Raw genomic sequence first — 20,741 nt, 5'->3', positions numbered from 1 at the left:
CCATTCCCTGCAGTTGTGGCAGGCTGGGAGGGTTGGGCAGATCTGGCCATGGTGCTGACACAGCCCCCAAGGCTGCTCCTGTTGCTTCTGCCTTGAAGATGTGCCCTAATTCCAAGGGAAATCCAGGAAGGTTTCCTCTTTGCCCACTTTTTCCATCATGCCTCAGAGTAGGAACTTTGGCTTAATAGCCATGCAAAGTGTTAGCCCTAAATCCATTGACTGTCATTATACTCTATAACAGGCACCCAAAATGTTCTTTTTTATTTCTCTTTCTAATCTGTTCCTTTTTTACATGTGTTTCATCAATACAAACTTGTTTATTTAATAGCACTTCTTATTCAAAGAAGTTTTGATGCTCCTGTGACCTGGCCAGAATAGGAGAATTTCAGTAGCAAAGAGGGAGGAGATGTAGAACATAAACATGAATTGCATTGTTGTAGGGGCTGACCGAAATCATAACTAAACCTACAACCTCAGGGATGAAATGAACTCCTGGCACAACCCAGGTCTCATCTTCTGCATGAGTTATGAATAGAGCTGCAGAGGAGAAATGCTGCTCCTGTTGTCCACTCATTTTCACTGGAAGAGTTGCTAGAATGAGAGATGGGCAGGCTCCAAAAGGCACCAGCAGCTCCCTTCTGACTGCATCCTTGATGAAGATGTATCAAGCCCCCAACATCACCAGGTTTAGCAGTTATTAAGATAGAACCGAAAGCTTAGAGGCCAAGAATTTAGAAGTCACTTCATTCCTGCTCAAAGTGCCACTTGGTTGCTGATTTCTATATGAAAGAAGGTTTTAAGCTCTACTCTCCCAGGGAAATAGCAATAACTCTTAGATTTTGCAAAGCTCTGTAGGGGAGGTGGAAGAGGAGGGGAAACGTCAGTGATGTAAAATGACACTAAGCTATTGCTCTAATTCCCCAAAGAATGTTCTTGGGATTTAGCCTGTGCTGCTGTTTCTTTACTTGTTCTGTGTGTTCAGTACCAGCTTCCTCCAGGCTGCAGAAGTATCCGATTTAAGGTTTTATTAGGAACACATGTTGTAGGCAGGTGTGTTCAGTCAGTCTGTCAGACAGCCTGGGAACACACATGAACAATAAAGGACAGAGCTGGGATGTCCCAGGCATTCTGCAGGCAAATAAACAGCAGGAAAGACAGGAAGAGACAAGTGTGCTCAAAGGGAATGAGGAAATAAGTCTATAAATCCCTGTGTCCCTCAGTCATCTGAAGTTCACTTTTTAGTAGCGAATTAAAAAGTGTTCATAGAGCAGCATCACTGAAGTGCTGGAGGCAGAAAGACTGAATTACAGCAGGATCTACAGAAAGGGACCAACTGGCTGCGAGCATGCACAGTACATGAAGGATGGGAAGGCAAAGCTTAGCAGGAGGTGCTGCTGCTTGTGTAAGATCTCAGTTTTAGTCTGCATCTGTCCTAGTGAAGATTCTGGGCTCTTTCTCTCTGCCACTGGTTTTTCCACCATAGAGAATATGTGCAGAGTCTCCTCCTTCAGGGCAGGTATATTCTAGGTTTCACTTGTACTCAGTGCTAATGAAGTGTGTGTGCTCTGATCACCGTGAGAGGGGGAAAATGAAGAGATCTCTGCTGCAAGAAAGCAAAAAGCCAGCTTGTGAGACAGCTTCTGTGACCAGATAGCTAAAAAGAGGCAATCAGAATCCTTTGATTCCTTGACCTTCTTTACTCTTCGGATGCAATTACCACCACTGAAAATCTAGCCTCTGCCAACAGCAAAGCATCACTTGCACATTGCTTCTCACATAACATCTGCTGTCAAGGCTTGTGCTGCCGCCTTCCTGGGAACCTTCCAACCTGTCAGTCTGAGTGAAAACAGCAGACAGGCAGGCAATGAGTTCTCTCTGTTGGAAAGACATTTCCAATTTCCATCCCATTCAATAGAGCCTCAGGAAATGCCCAACCCTCCCCACTCCCAGAACTACCATATGGACAGCCCAGAGCTATGCCAGGTATTGCAGAACTAGAAATCACTCCCCTCCCAGCTGGCTGGCAAGTGAGGGAGATGCAAGATGAATCCTTGCTGAGCTGAAAACAAAGCAGATTTCTTCTCTTGACAAAGTAGCTGCTGTTGCATTTCCTAATTGGGTTGGGAGGATTACTTTTACAGTGACATTTCTGTACCACTATAGACTATAAGATGTTGTTACAGTAAGCTTTTTTCTCCAACAATCTCTGTGCTAAAGCACGGAGAGAGATTTTCATCCTTGGCCCTGCAGCTACTTGTATCATGCATGGTGACTGATATGCCCAAGTTTGATCGCATTCCAGATTAAAGGGGTTGCTTTTTGCCTGCAAGGAGTACAGACAAGCTCTGAGCAGAAGCAGACGGAGACCTTATGTATCTTCAAATGTATGCCCAGGAGCAGGATATTATAGTCAGCAGGAGTCAGGATGACAGCCAACACTGCGCTCACCATATGGGTTCAGGTTTGCTTTCCTTCTCCTCTGGCATGCAGGATGGAATGCAGTGAGCCTTACCCCAGGTACACAATATGGTGCACTACAGTTCCTCAAGAGCCTCAAGGAAGTGGCATCCCAGAAAACAACCACAGTGTCCACAGCTGGGCACTGCATAAAGAACATGGATTTCACACTGCCATATCTGGAATAAAATAACACCCCCCCACCACACACATACACCAACCAATGACCCCTAAAACCATGAGGCAAAGCAAACTAAAACTACATAAAGCACGATTTTTGTCTGTCCCTTGCCCTTCTTAACAAGGAACTGACTATTCCAGTCTCAAATGCATGTCAGACAAGAAGGGAAATAGGTCATGTCCCTTTCTGCATCCCTTGAGCCTTCAGGTTGGTAGTTGTGGTTTCTGTACTATTGATCTGGTGTCCCTGCCTGTCTGCAGCTCCGGGGAGGACAGCAGCCTGTAATGAAATCTGCCTTACCATGAGATAAAGAGAACTGAAAGAGATACTGGCAGGGATCAAAGAGTTTGACCCTCAGAGACTAAAAAGGGAGAGAACTGGCTGACTTCTCAGGCAAGGTCTGAGTGAGAAGGCAGAGAGGTTTGTCTGCTCCTCACCTCAGCAAAGCAGGGAGGAAAAGCTCTATTTCTCCCACTGTGTGACAACATTATATGAGCATTTCAGAGCCAGCAGGTGTTACAGACCTGGGGTTTCAATACCTTTACTGCAGGTAGCAATTGAGTTCACTCAGCACAGCTCAGCCCATATGGCTTTCTTGCATACAAGTATTTTAGTCTCATGCCCTTGTTCTGGGATTCAAAAATCCACTGCAACTTAAAACTTAGAAGGAGAGAGAGAATATTTACCTAGATCCTGTTTTATCTTATAGCTCCCTCCTCTGTCTCCCCATCTTGCCCTTCGTGTTCTTTTGCAGATGCACAAGGAATATTGTCATGTGCCTTTGGGAAGAAGCAAAGGATAAAACACTCCCAGAGATGCTTCTATATATCAGTGTGATCACTTAGCTCAGGGCCGTGTGCTTAAATTAGTAACCTGCCATAAAACAAAGGTTTGTTCCAAACAAACTCATGACCATTTGCCGTCTGAACTGCTAGCCTAGGGCACAAGGGCTCTGCCACTGTGCTCAGGTGATTCAGAAGAATGCTAACAGTGACATACTTCTGCACTTTAAAAGTCTGGACCTTTAGACAAGACAACAGGCTCTATCATTCTAGCTAGAATCATAGTGGTTTGGGTTGGAAGAGAGCTTAAAGCTCCTCCAGCTCCAACCCCTGCAACGGGCAGGGTCACCTTCCACTGGAGCAGCTTGCTTCAAGCCCCTGTGTCCAACCTGGCCTTGAGCACTGCCAGGGATGGGGCAGCCACAGCTTCTCTGGGCACCCTGTGCCAGCGCCTCAGCACCCTCACAGGGAAGAGCTTCTGCCTAAGAGCTCAGCTCAGTCTCCCCTCGGGCAGGTTCAAGCCATTCCCCTTGGCCTGTCCCTACATGCCTTTGTGAAAAGCACCTTTCTCAGACACATGCATCGAAGCAGCTCTTGACAGTTTAATGGAGATCATTTTCCCTGGAGCAGAACTATCCAAACATTAACAGCCAGCACACACGCCAGGGAGCCCGTCCAACTCAGGAAACAGGAGCTTCTCTGTCTGCCTCGCGTGTGACATGGCAAGAAAGGGGTTGCAGTCTTCCCCCTCTCCCTGCAGTTCACTGGGTCACAGAGATCATCCCAGCTAATAGGAAACGCAGGATCAAGACAGTGGAAAGCTGTACTAAAAACGTGCAGAGAAGTACTTGGCACTCCAGAAGCTTGGAATTCCTCTATTTGTTATCCTTCAGCATTTCACCAGTGCAAGTCACCCTTCTTTTTTAAACCAAAGCTCAAGTGTGAACGTTTCACCAGTCCACGTCCGTTTGTACTTAAAGTCATTCCCCACGAAGTAACAAACCAAAGCAGATTAGGAGGACACGGGCTGCTGACTCTAATGCAGCTACAGAATGCAGGAGCACCGAGGAAGGGGGACAATGGCCATTCTGTTTCAGTTAATTTCACAGACAAGTGAAAAGCACTTAATGAACAGTGAACGTTAAGGACATTGAATTACTGCAGAGCACTTAAGAAACCCTCTGGAAGACTGATGAAGGAAGTTGATGAAAACATTTAGTGCATCTATCTGAGGTGTCAGCAGAAAATAACACTGCTTTCTGCTGCCTTAGAGTTTCTTTCATTCTCTGGAGATAAAGAACTTCTCCTTTTTATGTCTTCACAGCAAATGTGCACATATGTGCTCTGCCACTAGTCATGTGGAGGAAGAGAAATCCTTCTTCAGAAGGGTCTCTGTCCTCAAAACATGAACTTCCACACAACAGGGATACAGAGTGATTTGTTACTGTGAGGTTGCATGCGGTGCATTACTTCAGGTGTTAGGTTGCTGGTATCCATTTCCAATTCTTTCCAGGAATATTGTTCATAAGAGAGAACAGGAGAACAAACAAAAAGAACATTTACAGAGGCTTTTGCAATCAGATGATACAAAATGGGGTGGAAAATATGGGCCAGCCTCTGTGCCTGGATAAAAATACCCCCAGCCAAACAGCATCTCCTGAACGAGTGGTACCCAGCAGTGCTCTCAGTGATGTACTCACCGCGATCAGGATCTGGAAGGAGCTGTGCATCACCTCGATGTAGCGGTACTCCAAGGCACAGCCTATCACAGAGATGTAGGAATGGCCATCAAGCCCTTTGATGCCAGACATTGAAGCCTCCTTCTTTACACAGCCAGGACCATTTTCACTCCACCATGATTGGTGCCGGGAAATGTTGAATGTCAAGAGTTCACTGTCCTGAAGAGAAGAGTTGCAAAGAGATCTCCATTTACTACAAGAGCATCAGACATGCTGTCAGAGGGAGGTCATATTAAATCAATGGAACCACTTTGCTAGTGATTCCTACACCTGCAAGTTTTGGGTATGGTAGATTAAATCTGGAAGAAAAAGGACAAGAAGGAAGCATTAAGTGTCTTGTCACAGAGTCATGTGCAGTGGGTATGCTCTTCCCAGCACAGGTTCAACACTGAAGTCAAGAACATGAACATAATAACCCCAAAATGAGTTTCAAAACCCAACAGATCTTCCTCTGTTCTTAGCTTTTAGCACATCTAACAAGTTCCTGTACCATTTCTGTCCAATTTCCTTCCACACTCGTCACATATGGTGCTTCTGCATCTCCTGTTGATCTTACACAGTCAGCCTCAGGTCACATTACCCAGCAGGGCAGACCTCAAGGTGATGACTGCAGCTTCTTGCAACCATTTCCCCAGCTATTCCTTATCATCCCTACCCAGGGAGAGGCTTTTTTTGTTGCTCTCCTCATCTCTGCCAGTTGAATAATTTACACCATGCCATCACGGGGGTTACACAGTGAAATGCCACAGGAGTTTGGCTTGCAAGCAGGCCATTGGAGAATGACAACACTTTCCTCACACCTGAGAAAAGAGCAGGACTGCCTGGAATACCTGGGAGAGCTTTTGTGAGCTTACAGGATGTGGTAGAGCCCTCCCTGCAGACAGTAAAATACAAACAGGCTGAACAGCTCAGCTGCATCACTTCACAGAGGAGTGCTAAGTGCTGGGTGCCTCAGTAGTTCTCTCGGGTCACTTTGATGTGGAATCAAGGACCCCTTTTGTCCACAAAGCAAAGCCAGGGGTTGGAAGGTTGATTCTGAAGGATAGATTATAAAATTCTATGTGTCTTTACAGAGTACAGATAGGTACTGGAGAGGCACACCCTCTCTAACCATTACTAGAAGTTTTATCACATATCCATATACTGCTTCACACAGTTCATGCCAGGGTCTTACACACTCCCTGTGGGAAAGAATCCTACAATGGTTTGGGTTGGAAAGGATCTTAAAGCTCACCCAGTTCCAACCCCTGCCATGGGCAGAGACACCTTCTACTAGAGCAGCCTGCTCCAAGCCCCATCCAACCTGGCCTTGAACACTGCCAGCGATGGTAAGAAGCATCTCCCAGCCCAGCAGCAGTCAGAACTTGGGATATTCACACTTCCTAACATGGGAAAGAAACCTCATGTGGCAGCTCCTTTGCCTCAGCTTCCAGCAGAATCAAGAGGGAAAAACAGATTCAGAGCATCTGCTCCAGGCTCCTGCTCCAGATTACCCCCTGCAGAGGACCTGGCTCTGCAGCCAGCACAGGGAACCTCTCCAGGTAGTCCTGCAGACGCACTCTGCTCAGTCCATGTTGGTATCCAGGGACAAGGGCAGAAAACCTGTGACTAGCAACCAACTGCCCCGCTATGCACATTGTGTAGGTGCCTCCCCTCCACCAGTGACTCCAAACCACTTTGCAGAGCTGCGATTCAAATCTGCTGCAGGAAGCACATGTTAAGAAATGTGGACAATTAAGTGAGAAGGCAGCTGCCAAACTCCTGACAGAATCAGCACAACAGATGGGATGTGCTTTACATGGAGGAGGGCACAGAGATGAAGCGCGGCACCAGTGCAAAGGCAGCCTGAATTAGCAAAGACAATAGGGAGAACTCTGTTAGTAGTTGGGAGTTTAAAGGGAGGTGTGTGCATTTTAAAGGGGATCATTATTAGCTTAGCAGCTACAGGACAATGCACACAGTGCAAGGTGCTGCACCAGCTTCATTTCTGGAGACAGCTTCCCCTTCCAGCTTCTCCCAGTTTTGGCAGAGGAGCCTTTGGCTTGCCCCCTCTGCTGGCATCGCTCATCCGTGGCCCACAGATCTCTCACATACCCGCCAAATGCCATCTTTTCTGCAAAGCTCATTCTTTCTCTCCCAAGTTCGCATGTTCTGAGACACATGGATCTTCCCCAGCAAAAGCTTTTCCTCCTGGAGCCAGCCAGCTCTCCAATCTGCTGTGTTCTTCTCCCTCTCACAAGCCATTTGGGTTATGGGAGACTCAATTCCTGTCTCTTTGCCTGGGGCTTCCCCCAATTAGCACAGAAAGCAGGCTGTTCCACAGGCCACTGCAGCAGCTACTCTTAACCTCAGTCCCCAGGGCTTCCCTCTTCCAGCTCACAGATGGTGCCTTCCCAAACCTTCTGCTTCACTTATGCGCAGAAACCCTTCAGTGCCTTCTCCGCTCCTTACAGAGGCGTTCATGTGTATTTGGCAAAGTAGGAAACAGGCTGTTTTCCTTCCTGAACTTCCCTTTTGCCAGTCCTTATGGAATTGGCTCTGGGTTATCTTTGCTGCAGGAGCTGAACTTGCCTGGGAGTTAAGCCTGCAAAAGCAGAGCAAGTGCTGGACTGGAGGTGGGAAAGTGGAGGAACAGTAGGTCCCAACCAGCACTTATGGCTTTTTACCTATAATCATGCTCCAGCCCTGCACAAACTTTATATATATATATATATACTTCAGAATAGATTGGAAAAACTGAGCACATTTGGGTTCACACCCATGAGCCATCCATCTCACACATGTAAAATGAACACTGATTGCACCCTGGGGTTGTGGATGCCCTCAGGTCCACAGAGACACTGTCCTGAGCAAGCAGGTGGCTGGAGCACTGCAGGCACATGGATGAAAGGGTCTCAACAAGGCAAGCAATGCCATTCCTGGCTGGATGTTCTCAGGGGATACCTGTGCTGATGGGGTACAATCAAAGAGCATTCAGGGAGATCACTGAATGGACCTCCAGTTGCTCAGTGTTTGCTGGGAGACTGGGAAAACAATGCCCAGATGTCTCCTATGGTTTGCCAGCTTCCTTTGTTGGAGATGCTTGAAGAGAAGTGAAACTATGGAATAGACACACTGAGATCAGGAGGAAAGAACCCGTTGGAAGGAAGTTCAGGGAACAGCAGTTTCCCAAAACCTTTCTGCAACACATTTGAAGCCCAAGCACACTGAATCCTCCCCAAAGCAGGAGGAGGCTTGAGAGATGTTAATCAGTCCCAGAAGTGAGCAAGCCCTGCGGTTGGGAGAGTGTGATCCCTGTGTAGGTGCACTCCTTCTGGTTTCTTGCCAGGCTATTTGCAGGGCTATCGCTTCCTCCTTAACCTTCAGCCTGAAGAGAAACATGAGCAAAGAGGGGTATGAGCTCCTTCTTGGGAGCGTGTTGAAATCCCATATCTCTCTGAACTGCTGTAGCACCTGGTTGCCATCCATTTGCCAGCAACATGGGAAGGAAGACAGCAGCACTAAAACTGGAATACCTGCATTTTACAGAGCCTATTTTCCGCTCCCAGCCTCATCCCACTGTGTCCCATGAGGAAACTCACACCTACCTCTGACACCCACAGAGCCAGTTGTGTTCCTTTGCTAAAACAGCTCTCTGAAAGCTGTTCTGAAATGATTTTCTAACGGGCACCATCAGAGATGGGTTTGTTTCTTGGTGTTAACAGCCTTCTGAACCACCTCCCCCTGAACTGCCTTAGTTATATAGAGCAAGCCAGCACTAGAAGAGCTGTGGAAACAAACTGAACCCTGTATGGGTGCCCCCAGAGCCTGACAGCAAAATCATCTGAAATCTTTTCAGTTGGAAACATTTCTTATCATAATAGGAAAGAAAATGTTTGTCTTTCAGCCATGTGTTGGATAGCTGTACTGCCTGAGACAACAGAGCAGTGATTCCTTTGTCTCAGCAGGCTCGGTGACAATGCCATGGCATTTAAAGGCCAAATCCCAGGCTTCCAGTGCCTAAATTTAGATGGAATTGAGGGACAGTTGTAACTACACATGCATTTATCAGAGTACTTTCTCCAGGTACAAAGTCATCCCAAGATCCCATCCAGATCCTGTGGAACACAAATAACCCCTCACTTGACTAATAAGAGCTGCTTCCATTTCAAGAGAGGATTGTGACCACCACCACAGCTCTGGATTCAGATCAAAGCACTGCGTAGACAAGAGAGAATATAAAGGGAGGGTAAAAAAAAACCAAATCACCATTCCAAGATGAATAATTCCAGAGGGAAAGGACAAAGGAATACATTGAAATACACAACACAAACCTCTTGGAACGTTTCTCAAGTCCACGATGCGGAGGCAGTCGCGTGGCAGCTGGACAGACAGATGCTCCTATGTCTTAACACTAGGATTTTAATAATGAACTCAGACTGGGGGGTGCAGGGAGGACTGTTTCACACTCGAGCAGACAGGGGGAAGCTTAACATGTTATTTCAAGCACAGCCTAGGAACTTCAGAGAGAGTGCCCGACAATTCAGCTCACCAAATGGCCAGATAGATAAAGAGGAAAGAGGGAACAGGGACAGAGCAGAGGAGGAGCAACGTGGAAGTTCAGCTGTGATCCCCAGCACGGAGCAGTGGTACAGCACTTCCAGAGAGGCTGCATTTCCCCCACATACTGCAAGTGTGCTCGGAAGCATGAGCAGAGCAAGGAAACACTGCCAAGAGCCACTCAGAGGCACATCCCCATCCCTCTGCCAATGCTGAGCAGCAGCCCTTCAGATCCAGATTGCTGTAGCTCTTGCCTGCTCATTGGCAAAGCACTCCCAGGAAAGCTGGCAATAGGCTATGTGCTTAGGGAGGCCCTTGCAGCAACAGGGAGGTGCTTGCTTAGACACTTAGGCTGATCCATTTGTCTTTGGCCACCTAATGAAGTTTTGCTGTGCCAAACTTCATACTCCTATTCCTACTAAGAAAAGATTGCAAGCTAAAAGTGACAGGATAGAAAGATAGAAATCAGCTCAGTTTAGCTCTTTCAAGAAGTAGAGAACAGATTCATAGAATCATAGAATAGTTCAGGTTGGAAAGGACCTTAAGATCATCCAGTTCCAACCCCACTGCCATGGGCAGGGACACCTCACACTAAACCATGGCACCCAAGGCTCTGTCCAACCTGGCCTTGAACACTGCCAGGGATGGAGCATTCACAACCTCCCTGGGCAACCCATTCCAGTGCCTCACCACCCTTATAGTAAAGAACTTCCTTATATCCAATCTAAACTTCCCCTGTTTAAATTTTAACCCATTACCCCTGGTCCTATCACTACAGTCCCTAATGAAAAGCCCCTCCCCATCATCCCTATAGGCCCCCTTCAGATACTAGAAGGCTGCTCTGAGGTCTTCACGCAGCCTTCTCTTCTCCAGGCTGAACAGCCCCAACTTTCTCAGCCTGGATTCACAGAGATTCACAGAGCATTTTCACTTTCAATTACAGTAACTCATGATAGTTATAACAAGTGGTTATAACGAATCCTTTCTTCCCCCACCTGAGTTATGACCTGTCCTGGTTGCACTGGGCTGTCACCAGCCAAGTTAACAAACTCCATTCTTTCTAGCTCGCTGCCATGCCTGCATCTGTCACTGTGAATTAGCTGGCTGCTGACAGAGGCCTCCCCAGCAGGCTGCCCTTGTCAGGAGTACACAGGGGTGGGAGCAGGGCTGGTGGGAATGCTACTCTCCCATAGGCTCACCAGGAATCACAGAGGAAACAGCAACCAAAGGCCTTCCTCAGAGCCATCAGCCCCTTATGGGACTGGCATGAGAACACAGCCCTGTCCAAACCTCGCCCCAGCGTATTCACTAGTCTAATAGCTTATGAGTTAGTGTTACCTGACCAGCTCCATCAACCTCACTCCACCAAAGCTGCTCTTCTAACATGTGCAATCTGCCTGCTTACTGCCAGGTTAATCACAAGCTTTGACTTTGATTTCTTATTAGGAGCCAAAGGACAGCTTCATCCCAAGGCCCCCAAAGGCACACAGAGGTTCCTCTCCTCTGCAGCACTGCTGCCATAACCCCCTGGCTTATACTACTCTGCCCTTGCCTCCTCCAAGAGCCTGCCCAACACTTGCTCATCCAAGCCCAAGCATCCTTCTGGGGTCTGATCCCCAGACCAAGATCAATAAGACTCTGCCTTTGGAGCAGGTTTCCAGAGATGCAGCAATGCTACCCCTGAGCCCAGCCTGCAAAGCACCAACTGCTCTACAGAAACCTGAGTTCCTGTTTCAGGTGCATCTTTTGTTCTCATGTGGAAGTCAGGTTTTGTTTTGCCATTAAAAAGACCCAAATATCTTCATTTAAAGGAGAGAAGAGAAAGCAGCATCATGCTACAAGACAGCCTTTCTAAATGAAAGTAACTCAGCAGAACAGAGGCCAGGCTGTAAAACACAACTGCCCTGTTGTCTTTGCCAGCTGCCACCAAGCTAACAGCATGAAATTCTCATTGCAGCTCTAGAGGGAACTCCCCTGAGTCAATAACAACGTCCACTGCAGCCCAATTCTATTGCACAGAACAGTCCCCAGTCACAAGTGTTGTCCTGTGGGGCTAAATAAAGTTTCTGTGATGTGCTGGCTTTGCTAAAACAAGCCACAGCACACGGTGAGGTTATGAGTTGATGCTCCTCTGTAGTAGAAAAAATGGGGTTTGCTGTGCTGTTTGCTGCTGAAGTGTAGAACAGCAACTGATGTGTTGTAGGGTAGGTTGGGGTTAGGGAACACAAGTGATCAGCTGGCTGGAAGCAAACCAAGGGTGTCAGAGGAGCTCCCAGAGCAGGCTATCAAGCAAAAGGGAGTGTTTCAATAGTTACATAAAGCTCTTCCTCAGCTGGTCACAGCCACCACCGAGATGCTCTCAAGCTGAGCTTTTAGACCATTAGCAATCACTGTTTTGGGCAAGAACTCCCTCAAACTTCCCATGGATAATTGAGAGGGGAAATGGAGATTAATTGAGGAATTAGGAAGTTACATTTTCTTATCTGCAAAGGATTCATGCTGTCGCTCATGACTTGCTGCTTGCCTGATAAAAAAAAACCCATAATGCAGTTCCAATTATGACTGCAACTTAGATTTATGACCTTGGAATTTAGGCCAGATGTAGAGTGCTCCAAACTGAACCTGTAGCCTGTAATCACTCCGAGTCTGCTAAGCTCCAGCAACACTTGGTAATTCATTGCTTGCAGCCCAGGCTTAATTTAGGGTCTGCCTCCCATTTGTATTATTTCTGGCTCAGCCCTCATTAAGCAGACAGCAATACCTGGCTTAGCCAGTCTTCAAAGAGCTTCACAGATTAACACACAGCACCCCTAGCCAACAGCCATGCATAAATACCACTGGATTTAAGGAGGAAGAATTAAGACAGAGGAACCACATCACCTCGGAGGCCGCATCCAGAGGAGATGCACCGCCCCTCCACTACCTCACAGCCAAACTCCATTGCCCTTGATGCAAACCCAGGCCACTCATCCACATTGTATCTACTCACCTTTGAGAGCCCTCCCACTTCTAAGTAAAAGCAGATGATGAAGATGTTCCAGGTGACCCAAACTGCAGTCCAGATGGCATACTAAAAAGGAAGGGGGGACAGAGAGAAGCAGTAAACATCAGGAAGTTGCTTGAATTAGTTTATTTATATGTGATCTAGCTGGGGGTTGTTAAACACCCTGAGCCAGCTCTGCAACCCTGTTCCCTTCTATTTGTTTCCTGTATGCAGATGGTCCTTTGCCTGATTAGAGATGCAGGGCTGGAGATTTGGAGGGCACGGAAGAGCTCCTGCCATGCATTTGTGCAGCATCTAGCAGTGTCTTGGTGTTACTTTGGTACCACTAACCACTTTCCATGTTAGATGTAACTGCAGTGAAAGCGCAGCGCAGTGAATGAACAGTGTGTTCCTGAGCACAGCCAGGCACCTCCTGCTGCTGTTTGCAGTGCTCGTGCCTGGTTTCCCAAGGGCTTTACTCAGTTCCTCATCACATGCTCTATCCCATCAGAGCGCAGGCTGTGTGAATGGCTCTCAACAAAACAGGCATTACTTACCACCACGATGTAGCGAGGTCTGTATTGAATAGTGCCAAACAGGCCAAGGATAACGATGATGATGTGGAGGAAGTTGGCTAGGATAGGGGCCCACTGGTATCCCAGGAAATCGAACACTTGCCTCTCTAATGCAGCAAGCTGGAAGGGAGAAGGAAAAGGAGATTTACAGCTTCTGGACTCATGCTGGTTATTCTCAAGGTTGTGACAGGCTCCCTGAGCAAATCACTGCAGCTGCTGGAGATGTCACTCCATTCCAAAGCAATTTACTGCCTATGAACCAGGTCAGTAGGACAGAGCATGTGTGTGCATGCCCCCCCTTCCACTCTGTACTCATCCCCTCTCCTCCAACAGCTAAGCTAAGGCATCTAACTTAGTTCCAGTGTCCTGTGCACTTTGCAATGGGGAGGTGGCCCTGGCAGTGGGCAGAGGTGAGCAGAGGGCTGACAACACTGAAATAGCAGCAATAGGACTTCCAAGAGCTCATTTGTCAGAGCCTTCAGCATCGCTCCATCATTCCTGACACCTCTCATGTTTCTGCTCTCCAGCACACATCCATCAAAGTCAGAGCAAGGAGGAAACTCTCTCTTCCACCTTCACCCCACAGAAAGAGCTGCCATCCAGTGAAGAATTCTGCACACACATCAGTTTTCCAGGACAGGCTGCTTTGTTCTCCAGCACTAATAACACGACTCCAGGCTAATACCATGTTCTAGAAATAAAACTCCATTGCTGTTAAAGTGCTGGCCCTGATTTTGAAGTCCTATTTGCATAAAGATGTGGGTTTCATCTGTACCCATCATCTGTGCATCAGGCAACACCTGGTCACTGGATGTAAACTGCTGTGTTACACACACAGTTAAAACAGCATAAGAAACATGGAATTCATTGTACCCTTTACATCCCCACAGCCCTTAAATACCATGTCTATAGGAGGAACAGGGAGTAGAGGGGGCAAAACCATTCCTGCAGGTTTTTCCCCAGTGCCCAGCCTTACACACAGAGATCTCTTTGCTTGTCTTCATTAACACAGTGCAACCAACCAGACTTCATTGACCAGCCAGTGCTAAGGCACAGCAGGGGAGTTCTTTGCCAGGGTAAGATTTAAAGTGTATTTAATTATCAGAGAAGCATAGAATCACAGAACAGTTTGGGTTGGAAGAGACTTTTAAAGGTCATCCAGTTCCCACCCCCTGCAATGAGCAGGGCAGTAGTCCTACACTGAGATTGCATTATGACATTTCATATTTATTTTCACCTACAGAAATCATTACCATTTACCATCGATAGTCAATATTAATTTAACTACTAATTAGACCTTAACCATGGGTGATCCCACTCTGCTCTGTGCAATGAGCTATGTGACATCTTTTCCTGGCTTGGCTTTTAAAGGGCAGCTGGAGAGCAAGCACTGGAGCTTCTGTAATGGCCTAAAGCATCTATGGATGTGAGTGGTTGCAGGTCCCAGTCAAGCCACATGATGAGGGAAGTCACATCTATTAAATGACCATTATTCCTCCTTCTTCCTAGATCAGTGGAGAAATCACCTTCAATTTGGGCTAGGAAGGTATTGCCATTCTCAACAACACATTGGAAGTTCAACCAGAATCTGTATTTCAAAGACACCTATAGCAGCCTGAACTAAGGGAGATCAATCAGGGCAGTGTGGCACAGCTTTCCCTCTCTGACATCCATCTTCACAGGCAAAGGGAGGCAGAGAGAGCAAGGAGGGAATGGAGGTTGTCACCGCATCTCTTCTGCAAAGGAATTAGTTTTCCCTTTGAAGCAACACACACTGCCCTGTTCTGAGCCATTTGAACCAGCTAGAGGATGCTGTGAGATGTGCTGCACATCCACATGTGAGGCTGGAATGGGGCAAGCACTGCTCATTTCACCACCCGAGCACAGGAGAGCTGCTGTATCTCATCAGAAACAGCAGTAATAGGTTAAATGCTTAATCTCTCAGGAGGGGATTAAGGCACATACCTTAATGATATCTGGACATTTTGCCTCCTGACTGGCTGGCAATGGGTCACTTGGCTGTGACCGCTTCATCCCATCAGGCACCTAATTGGCTTTGTGTGTTATGTTAACATGGGAGTCTGTGCCCAAAAGCCAGCACCACGAGCATCAGTTAGCTGGGGGGACACAATGGGGGTGTTCCACAGAGATAACACCCCGTGGTCAGCTTTGCTTCTGGCCTTTAGGCCCTGAAAAGGAGGATAAGGACAGATCCTTCCTACCTATGCCTTCTGTCATGAGTTTTCCCACTCCACAAGCAGGGCATAAGTGTCTGTGAGAAGTGTTTTCTTCTCACAGATGGGTGTTTGCCACCAGAGCCTCCTCAGTTTGGGGTTGGGATGTGAAGAATGTGGTGGTACCCTTCAGTTCTGGTGCCTTCAGCCTGGCTCAGAAACGGCAGGGGCAGGGCTTGCCCTGCTGATGGGTATTGATACATCTGCACCCCTTTACTGAACCTCTCTTGGATCCCTCTTGTTGAGCAGGGAAATGCCATCTCTTGCTGCTGCTGCAAAGTCTCTGCAGAGTAATACCCGTGCTGTAGCATTCTTTACGATGATTCACACCATTCCATTGAGAAAGCCTATTATATTCTAGAGAGATTGGTTGTAAAGAGAAATTTCACAGATTGTGGCACAGGTTTCAACCCATCCAAACCTGACAGGCCCTTTCCATCAGGGAGGATGCATTTTTCTTCTTTATGACTATTCTCATTAAAAGCAGGATTCCTTCTGCTCCTTTTGCTTCTCCAGCCCATAGAACACTTTTACCTTTCATTCTTGAAATGAAATGATTTGTTGCGGTACTAAACTCATAATAGTTGTGGCAGACTTCCCTCTCGAAATAAACCACATTTCTGCTGATCTGAGTGAAACCACAATAGCAAAGAACCATGTGAAACAATTGTTAGCCAGGCAAACTGAGCAAGGCAAAGCTCTCTGTTGGGCCATCATTCATTTATATGGCTGGGAAAGATAAGAAAGGCAGAGATGATGTTCTGCAGCTGACAGAGTGTATCACTTAGCTCACAGTGAGCAAGGAAAGGCTTCGTAAGCCAACATGGCAGGATGTGCTCAATGTCTTTACACCATTAAAACTTCACCACAGGGGGAAGCTGTACCTGGAGGGGAGCGTTGCCTGATGGAGCCCATTGCAGAATAGGTAAATGGTCTTAGAAAACATCTCAAAATAGAATCACAGAATCATGGAACAGTTTGGGTTGGAAAGGACCTTAAGATCATCCAGTTCCAACCCCACTGCCATAGGCAGGGACACCTCACACTAAGCCATGGCACCCAAGGCTCTGTCCAACCTGGCTTTGAACACCACCAGGGATGGAGCATTCACAACCTCCCTGGGCAACCCATTCCAGTGCCTCACCACCCTCACAGGGAAGAATTTCCTCCTTATATCCAATCTAAACTTCCCATGTTTAAATTTTAACCCATTACCCCTTGTCCTGTCACTACAGTCCCTAATGAAGAGTCCATCCCCAGCATCCCTATAGCCCCCCTTCAGATACTGGAAGGATGCTATGAGGTCTCCACGCAGCCTTCTCTTCTCCAGGCTGAACAGCCCCAACTTTCTCAGCCTGTCTCCATACAGGAGGTGCTCCAGCCCCTGATCATCCTTGTGGCTTCCTCTGGATTTGTTCCAACAGTTCCATGTCCTTTTTATGTTGAGGACACCAGAACTGCACACAATACTCCAGGTGAGGTCTCAAATACTCCAAGTGAGGTCTTGTGGATGTGGAACAGTTTCTTGTTGGGGGTTCAAACCATCCCAGTTGTTTTTCCCATGGCTCTGGCAGGACAGTGTCACTGTTGGCCCCCAGCAGGACATTCTGAGTGGATTCAACTGGGGTGCTTGTGTGAATTCTGTCCCCTCAAATGTTTTCTATCCCCTCACCTTTACCTCCTGTCATGCTGATAAGGTGGAGTTCAACCCATTCCCCTTGTGTCTCCATACTTCTAAGGAAGAGTGATGCTTACGATGATGCTACCTGCAGTTCTTTACCTCCCTGTCCTTTACAGCCCGCTATCAAGGCCATGTTATCAGCTAGATTTGCTCTTCTTAGTTTATTAAGCTTTCAAAGCCTTTAATCTTGTTTGGTTTGAATCTGTGTCTTTCACTGCAGTTCTGAAATCAATTGGGACATAGTATAACAAATATCACTCTCTAGATGTTGATGTGACTCAGACAGATGCAGGACGGATGCTCAGAAAGCCCAGGCACAGGTACAGATAGGCAAAGAAGATGTCCTGCCTACCTGCACACACACATCCATGTGCAGGAAAACCTGCTTTTACCCTTTCCAGGTTCAGCTTTAATAAGAGATTCCTTAGAAATAAGTTTTCAAGTGTGGAATAAAAGGAATAAAAGGGAAAGGCTGCACCTATTGCAAAGAAAAAGAAGAAAAACTCTTTTACCACAAAACGGATACAGTTTTCCACTTGGCCTATAAAAACCCAACTTGAAAACTCTTTTGTTCCTCCTTGCCTGTCCCTGCTCTAAGGACACATACCCTCACAGGCTGCTCCAGCTCCTGCACTGCCCCTGTTCAGTGGCATACACAGCATGGATAAGATGTGCAACTTAACCCCTGTATTTACTTCCTCTCCAGCCTGAACTGAGAGCCTCAGCTCCAGCCCTCGGTCGCCACCGCGCTCCCATGATGCTGCTTCCCCACTCCTTGATTCAGCCTTTGATTCCCTGCCAACTGGCTTTGCTTTTGAAGATGCTCTTTGTCTGTGTCCTGTGCAAACACTGTCGGAGCAGCCAAGACTTCCCCTGAAAGAGGTCACAGGGCTTTTCTTGAGGAAAAGCTTGCATTGATTTCCCGAGGTAGTTTGGCCGTGCAGTGGGTGCTGGCTTGAGCTCAGGACAGTCACAGTGCTGTTATTCCTATGAGACACCATCTAAGGATGAAGTTTAAATCCAGCTGGTTGAAACAGCAGGAAGAAATGAAAGTCTGAAATGCATCATTTAAAAACTGTATCTATTTAGGTTTCAAACACAAATATCTTTGCTTCTGGTTCTTCCATACAGCTAAAGTTTGGCCATACCCACCACCTGCGTGCTCTGTTTATTATTATTACTGAGTTGGTATTATTGATAATCCTATGACATATTAGAAATAGATATATTATGGTGATGATTATGATGTATTATTCATAGTCTTTCTATACCATTGCTTTGCATTTGTAAATGGTGGAACAAAGTGAAGAACCCTAACCCCAAGCTGCAGTGTGGTGAAACTATCAGCACTAAGCAGCAAAACCCCTCCTGTGCCAGCGCTTATTCAAGGTGGAGAAGCTTTTGTGGGTAGAGAAGTTATTCAAGAGCAAGTCCCCTCTTACCACAGTGGCTGCATTTCTAAGTAAATATCAATGGCTGTAATAGCTGTTTAATGAAGTTGATCTGGAAAAGCAGTTTGCTGAGCCACTACTTCACCCCCCACCCAACCATGGGGCTCATTGTGTGAGGTGCCACGTCCTTGTCTCTTCCAGAGTCAGCATCTCACATGCCAGTGCCCATTGCATTCATGAGATCTCGTTTTTCTTCAGTAAGTGTTGTCAAGGAAACCTTCCTTGGGGCCTTGTGATCCACAGCTCCTTTCCCAGCATCCCTCAACGAAGCACAGAGGTCAAGAGACTAATTGCACAGGAGGTCTCTGTTTGTCACTTTGTCTCTCAGACATCTCTGGTCACTCTGGCCACTGGATACAATAAGCCCCATTCTCTGCTCGGTTTGATCTGTTTTCTCCCCAGAAGCTGCTTCTATTCACACAGACACTGGAGAGGCCTCCAACAGCAGACCTCATCTCTTTAAATCATTTATGTTTCAGAAGCAAACTCTGGGCACTGCATGGCCTGGAAGACCAGCGCCCACCAAAGGCCCCCAAAACACAGCTGGAGAAGCCCCTGTTGATGGTGTGAGCCCTATATCAGCTTGCTCCCTGCTGAGGGTGTTATGCTACAGCAAACACAGCTTTCAGACTGCACCATGCCATAGCTAAGGATCAGCACTGCTCCCACCCCAGTACCATCCTGGGCAGAGCCTGGGCAGACTTAACCCTTCTGTGTGTATCAGCACAACTTCTCTGTTGGAGCCTGAGGCATCCTGCTGTTAAACAGTGACACTGAGCCATCACCTCCTCATCCCCCCTGGTCTGGCACCTTTGTGCTCTGGATTCTCCCCTCCTGGCATCGTTCTGTGTGTTGGCAACGATGCTCCCAGGAGTACCACTGCTTTGAGCTTGATCCTTTTGCTTTCTGCTGCTGATGCTTTTCGGAAGCATCCTAGCTGCAAAGATATGTCATGACTCAGTCCCACATGCCTGAATGCTGCTTAGCATTCCAGGAAAGGCACAATCATTGCTGAACAGAAGGGATGAGACTGGCACTGAAGCAGTGCAGAAGCCAGTTTGTTTGTGTCTGGAGTTGAGGCTCCAGCTTCAGCAGGACTGAGGTGTCCTGGTACATCACATATAGCCACCAGCCTCACTCAGCTGAAGACATGGGGTGTGCACAAGCAGTCTAACACACAGACCTCTTGTACCTTCTTACTCCAAGTATTGGGTTGGGAGTCCGTGGTCCCTGTCAAATGGCACATCCCATACAAGTGGGGCAGCTCCTCTCCTGCCCTATAGCCTCTAACCAAAGGCTGCCCAGCACTGACTTTCTGAATGGTGCTCAGAATACAGCTCCCAGGAAAAGGACTGCTTCTGAGGAGGAATGTTTCAGTACAGTTATCACCCTGTATTGCCTAAGTCAGGGTCAGTTATGTGCCTGTGCCCTCTACACAGCCTCTGGCCTGTTTGCTTTTCCTGGATCACATCCACCTCAGGGCTCAGACCTCAGGGACACAGACAAGTGCCTGTGCAGCAGCATCAGCCATGGGGATGCTCCAGTCCCTTCGCTCCTGCCTGTGTCTCCTGATAGCATCTGAGTAGTGCGTGCCGCTGTGATTGCTGATTGCTGGGATTAGCAATCAGGTTAAATTAATAAGCAGGTGCCTTTGTGAGCCAGGCAGAAAAGCACTCTGACAGGAATGCCAAACTTGTGTTATTTGTAGCCTGCGTCAACACTCAAACATAAGTTCCCCAAACATAATTAATGTGTTGTGCCTGTGATGCTCTCCCTTTCCCCTCTCAGCTTTTCTCTCCCCCCTCAGTCTCACAGCTCAGCTTTGGCTCTCCAGCTTTGTAACAGAGAGAGGGGGCACTGGGACGAAGGGGACACGACTGTATTTGCAACAGACATAATGAGTTTCTTCAACAAGCGCTTGACATTTGTGGCCACCAGATGCTCCATAAAGCACAGCTTTATCCCAAGCTCAGGCTCCACACTTGAGTCACTCCCTTGCCTGTTGGAGGACTTGCTGCCCTGTCTTAGCCCATCTCATACTGATGACTGTGAGCAAACATCCTTATTTCTCTCCACACACAGCATCGTGGTGTGGCACTGTTAGCACTGGGAGGGGGAC

General features: G+C 47.4%; 2 protein-coding genes across 4 annotated transcripts in view; one reads left to right on the top strand and one right to left on the bottom strand.

Annotated features, from left to right (window-relative positions):
• The window catches only part of ARFGAP1 (ADP ribosylation factor GTPase activating protein 1), a 280,382-nt gene that overhangs the window by 216,063 nt on the left and 43,578 nt on the right, over positions 1–20,741 (top strand). The gene's annotated exons all lie outside the window — the stretch shown is intronic.
• The window catches only part of NKAIN4 (sodium/potassium transporting ATPase interacting 4), a 48,154-nt gene that overhangs the window by 11,417 nt on the left and 15,996 nt on the right, over positions 1–20,741 (bottom strand). For all 3 annotated transcript variants that reach the window (XR_009726686.1, XM_061361577.1, XM_061361578.1), the window contains exons 2-4: positions 13,239–13,376; positions 12,688–12,768; positions 5,121–5,318 (exon numbers count right to left, since the gene is read on the bottom strand). Coding sequence is in view for 2 of the 3 variants with exons in the window: in XM_061361577.1 (XP_061217561.1) it covers positions 5,121–5,318; positions 12,688–12,768; positions 13,239–13,376 (417 nt within the window). In the remaining variant the exon portion in view is untranslated. The remainder of the gene's footprint in view (positions 1–5,120; positions 5,319–12,687; positions 12,769–13,238; positions 13,377–20,741) is intronic.

This window comes from Neopsephotus bourkii, unplaced genomic scaffold (assembly GCF_033783945.1).
Source record: "Neopsephotus bourkii isolate Nb327-2 ecotype Australia unplaced genomic scaffold, CSIRO-AGI_Nbou_v1 NB_1060, whole genome shotgun sequence".
NCBI classification, from domain to species: Eukaryota; Metazoa; Chordata; class Aves; order Psittaciformes; family Psittacidae; genus Neopsephotus; species Neopsephotus bourkii.
The sequence above is the reverse complement of the archived record's forward strand: the minus strand, read 5'-3'. Positions and strand labels throughout refer to the sequence as shown.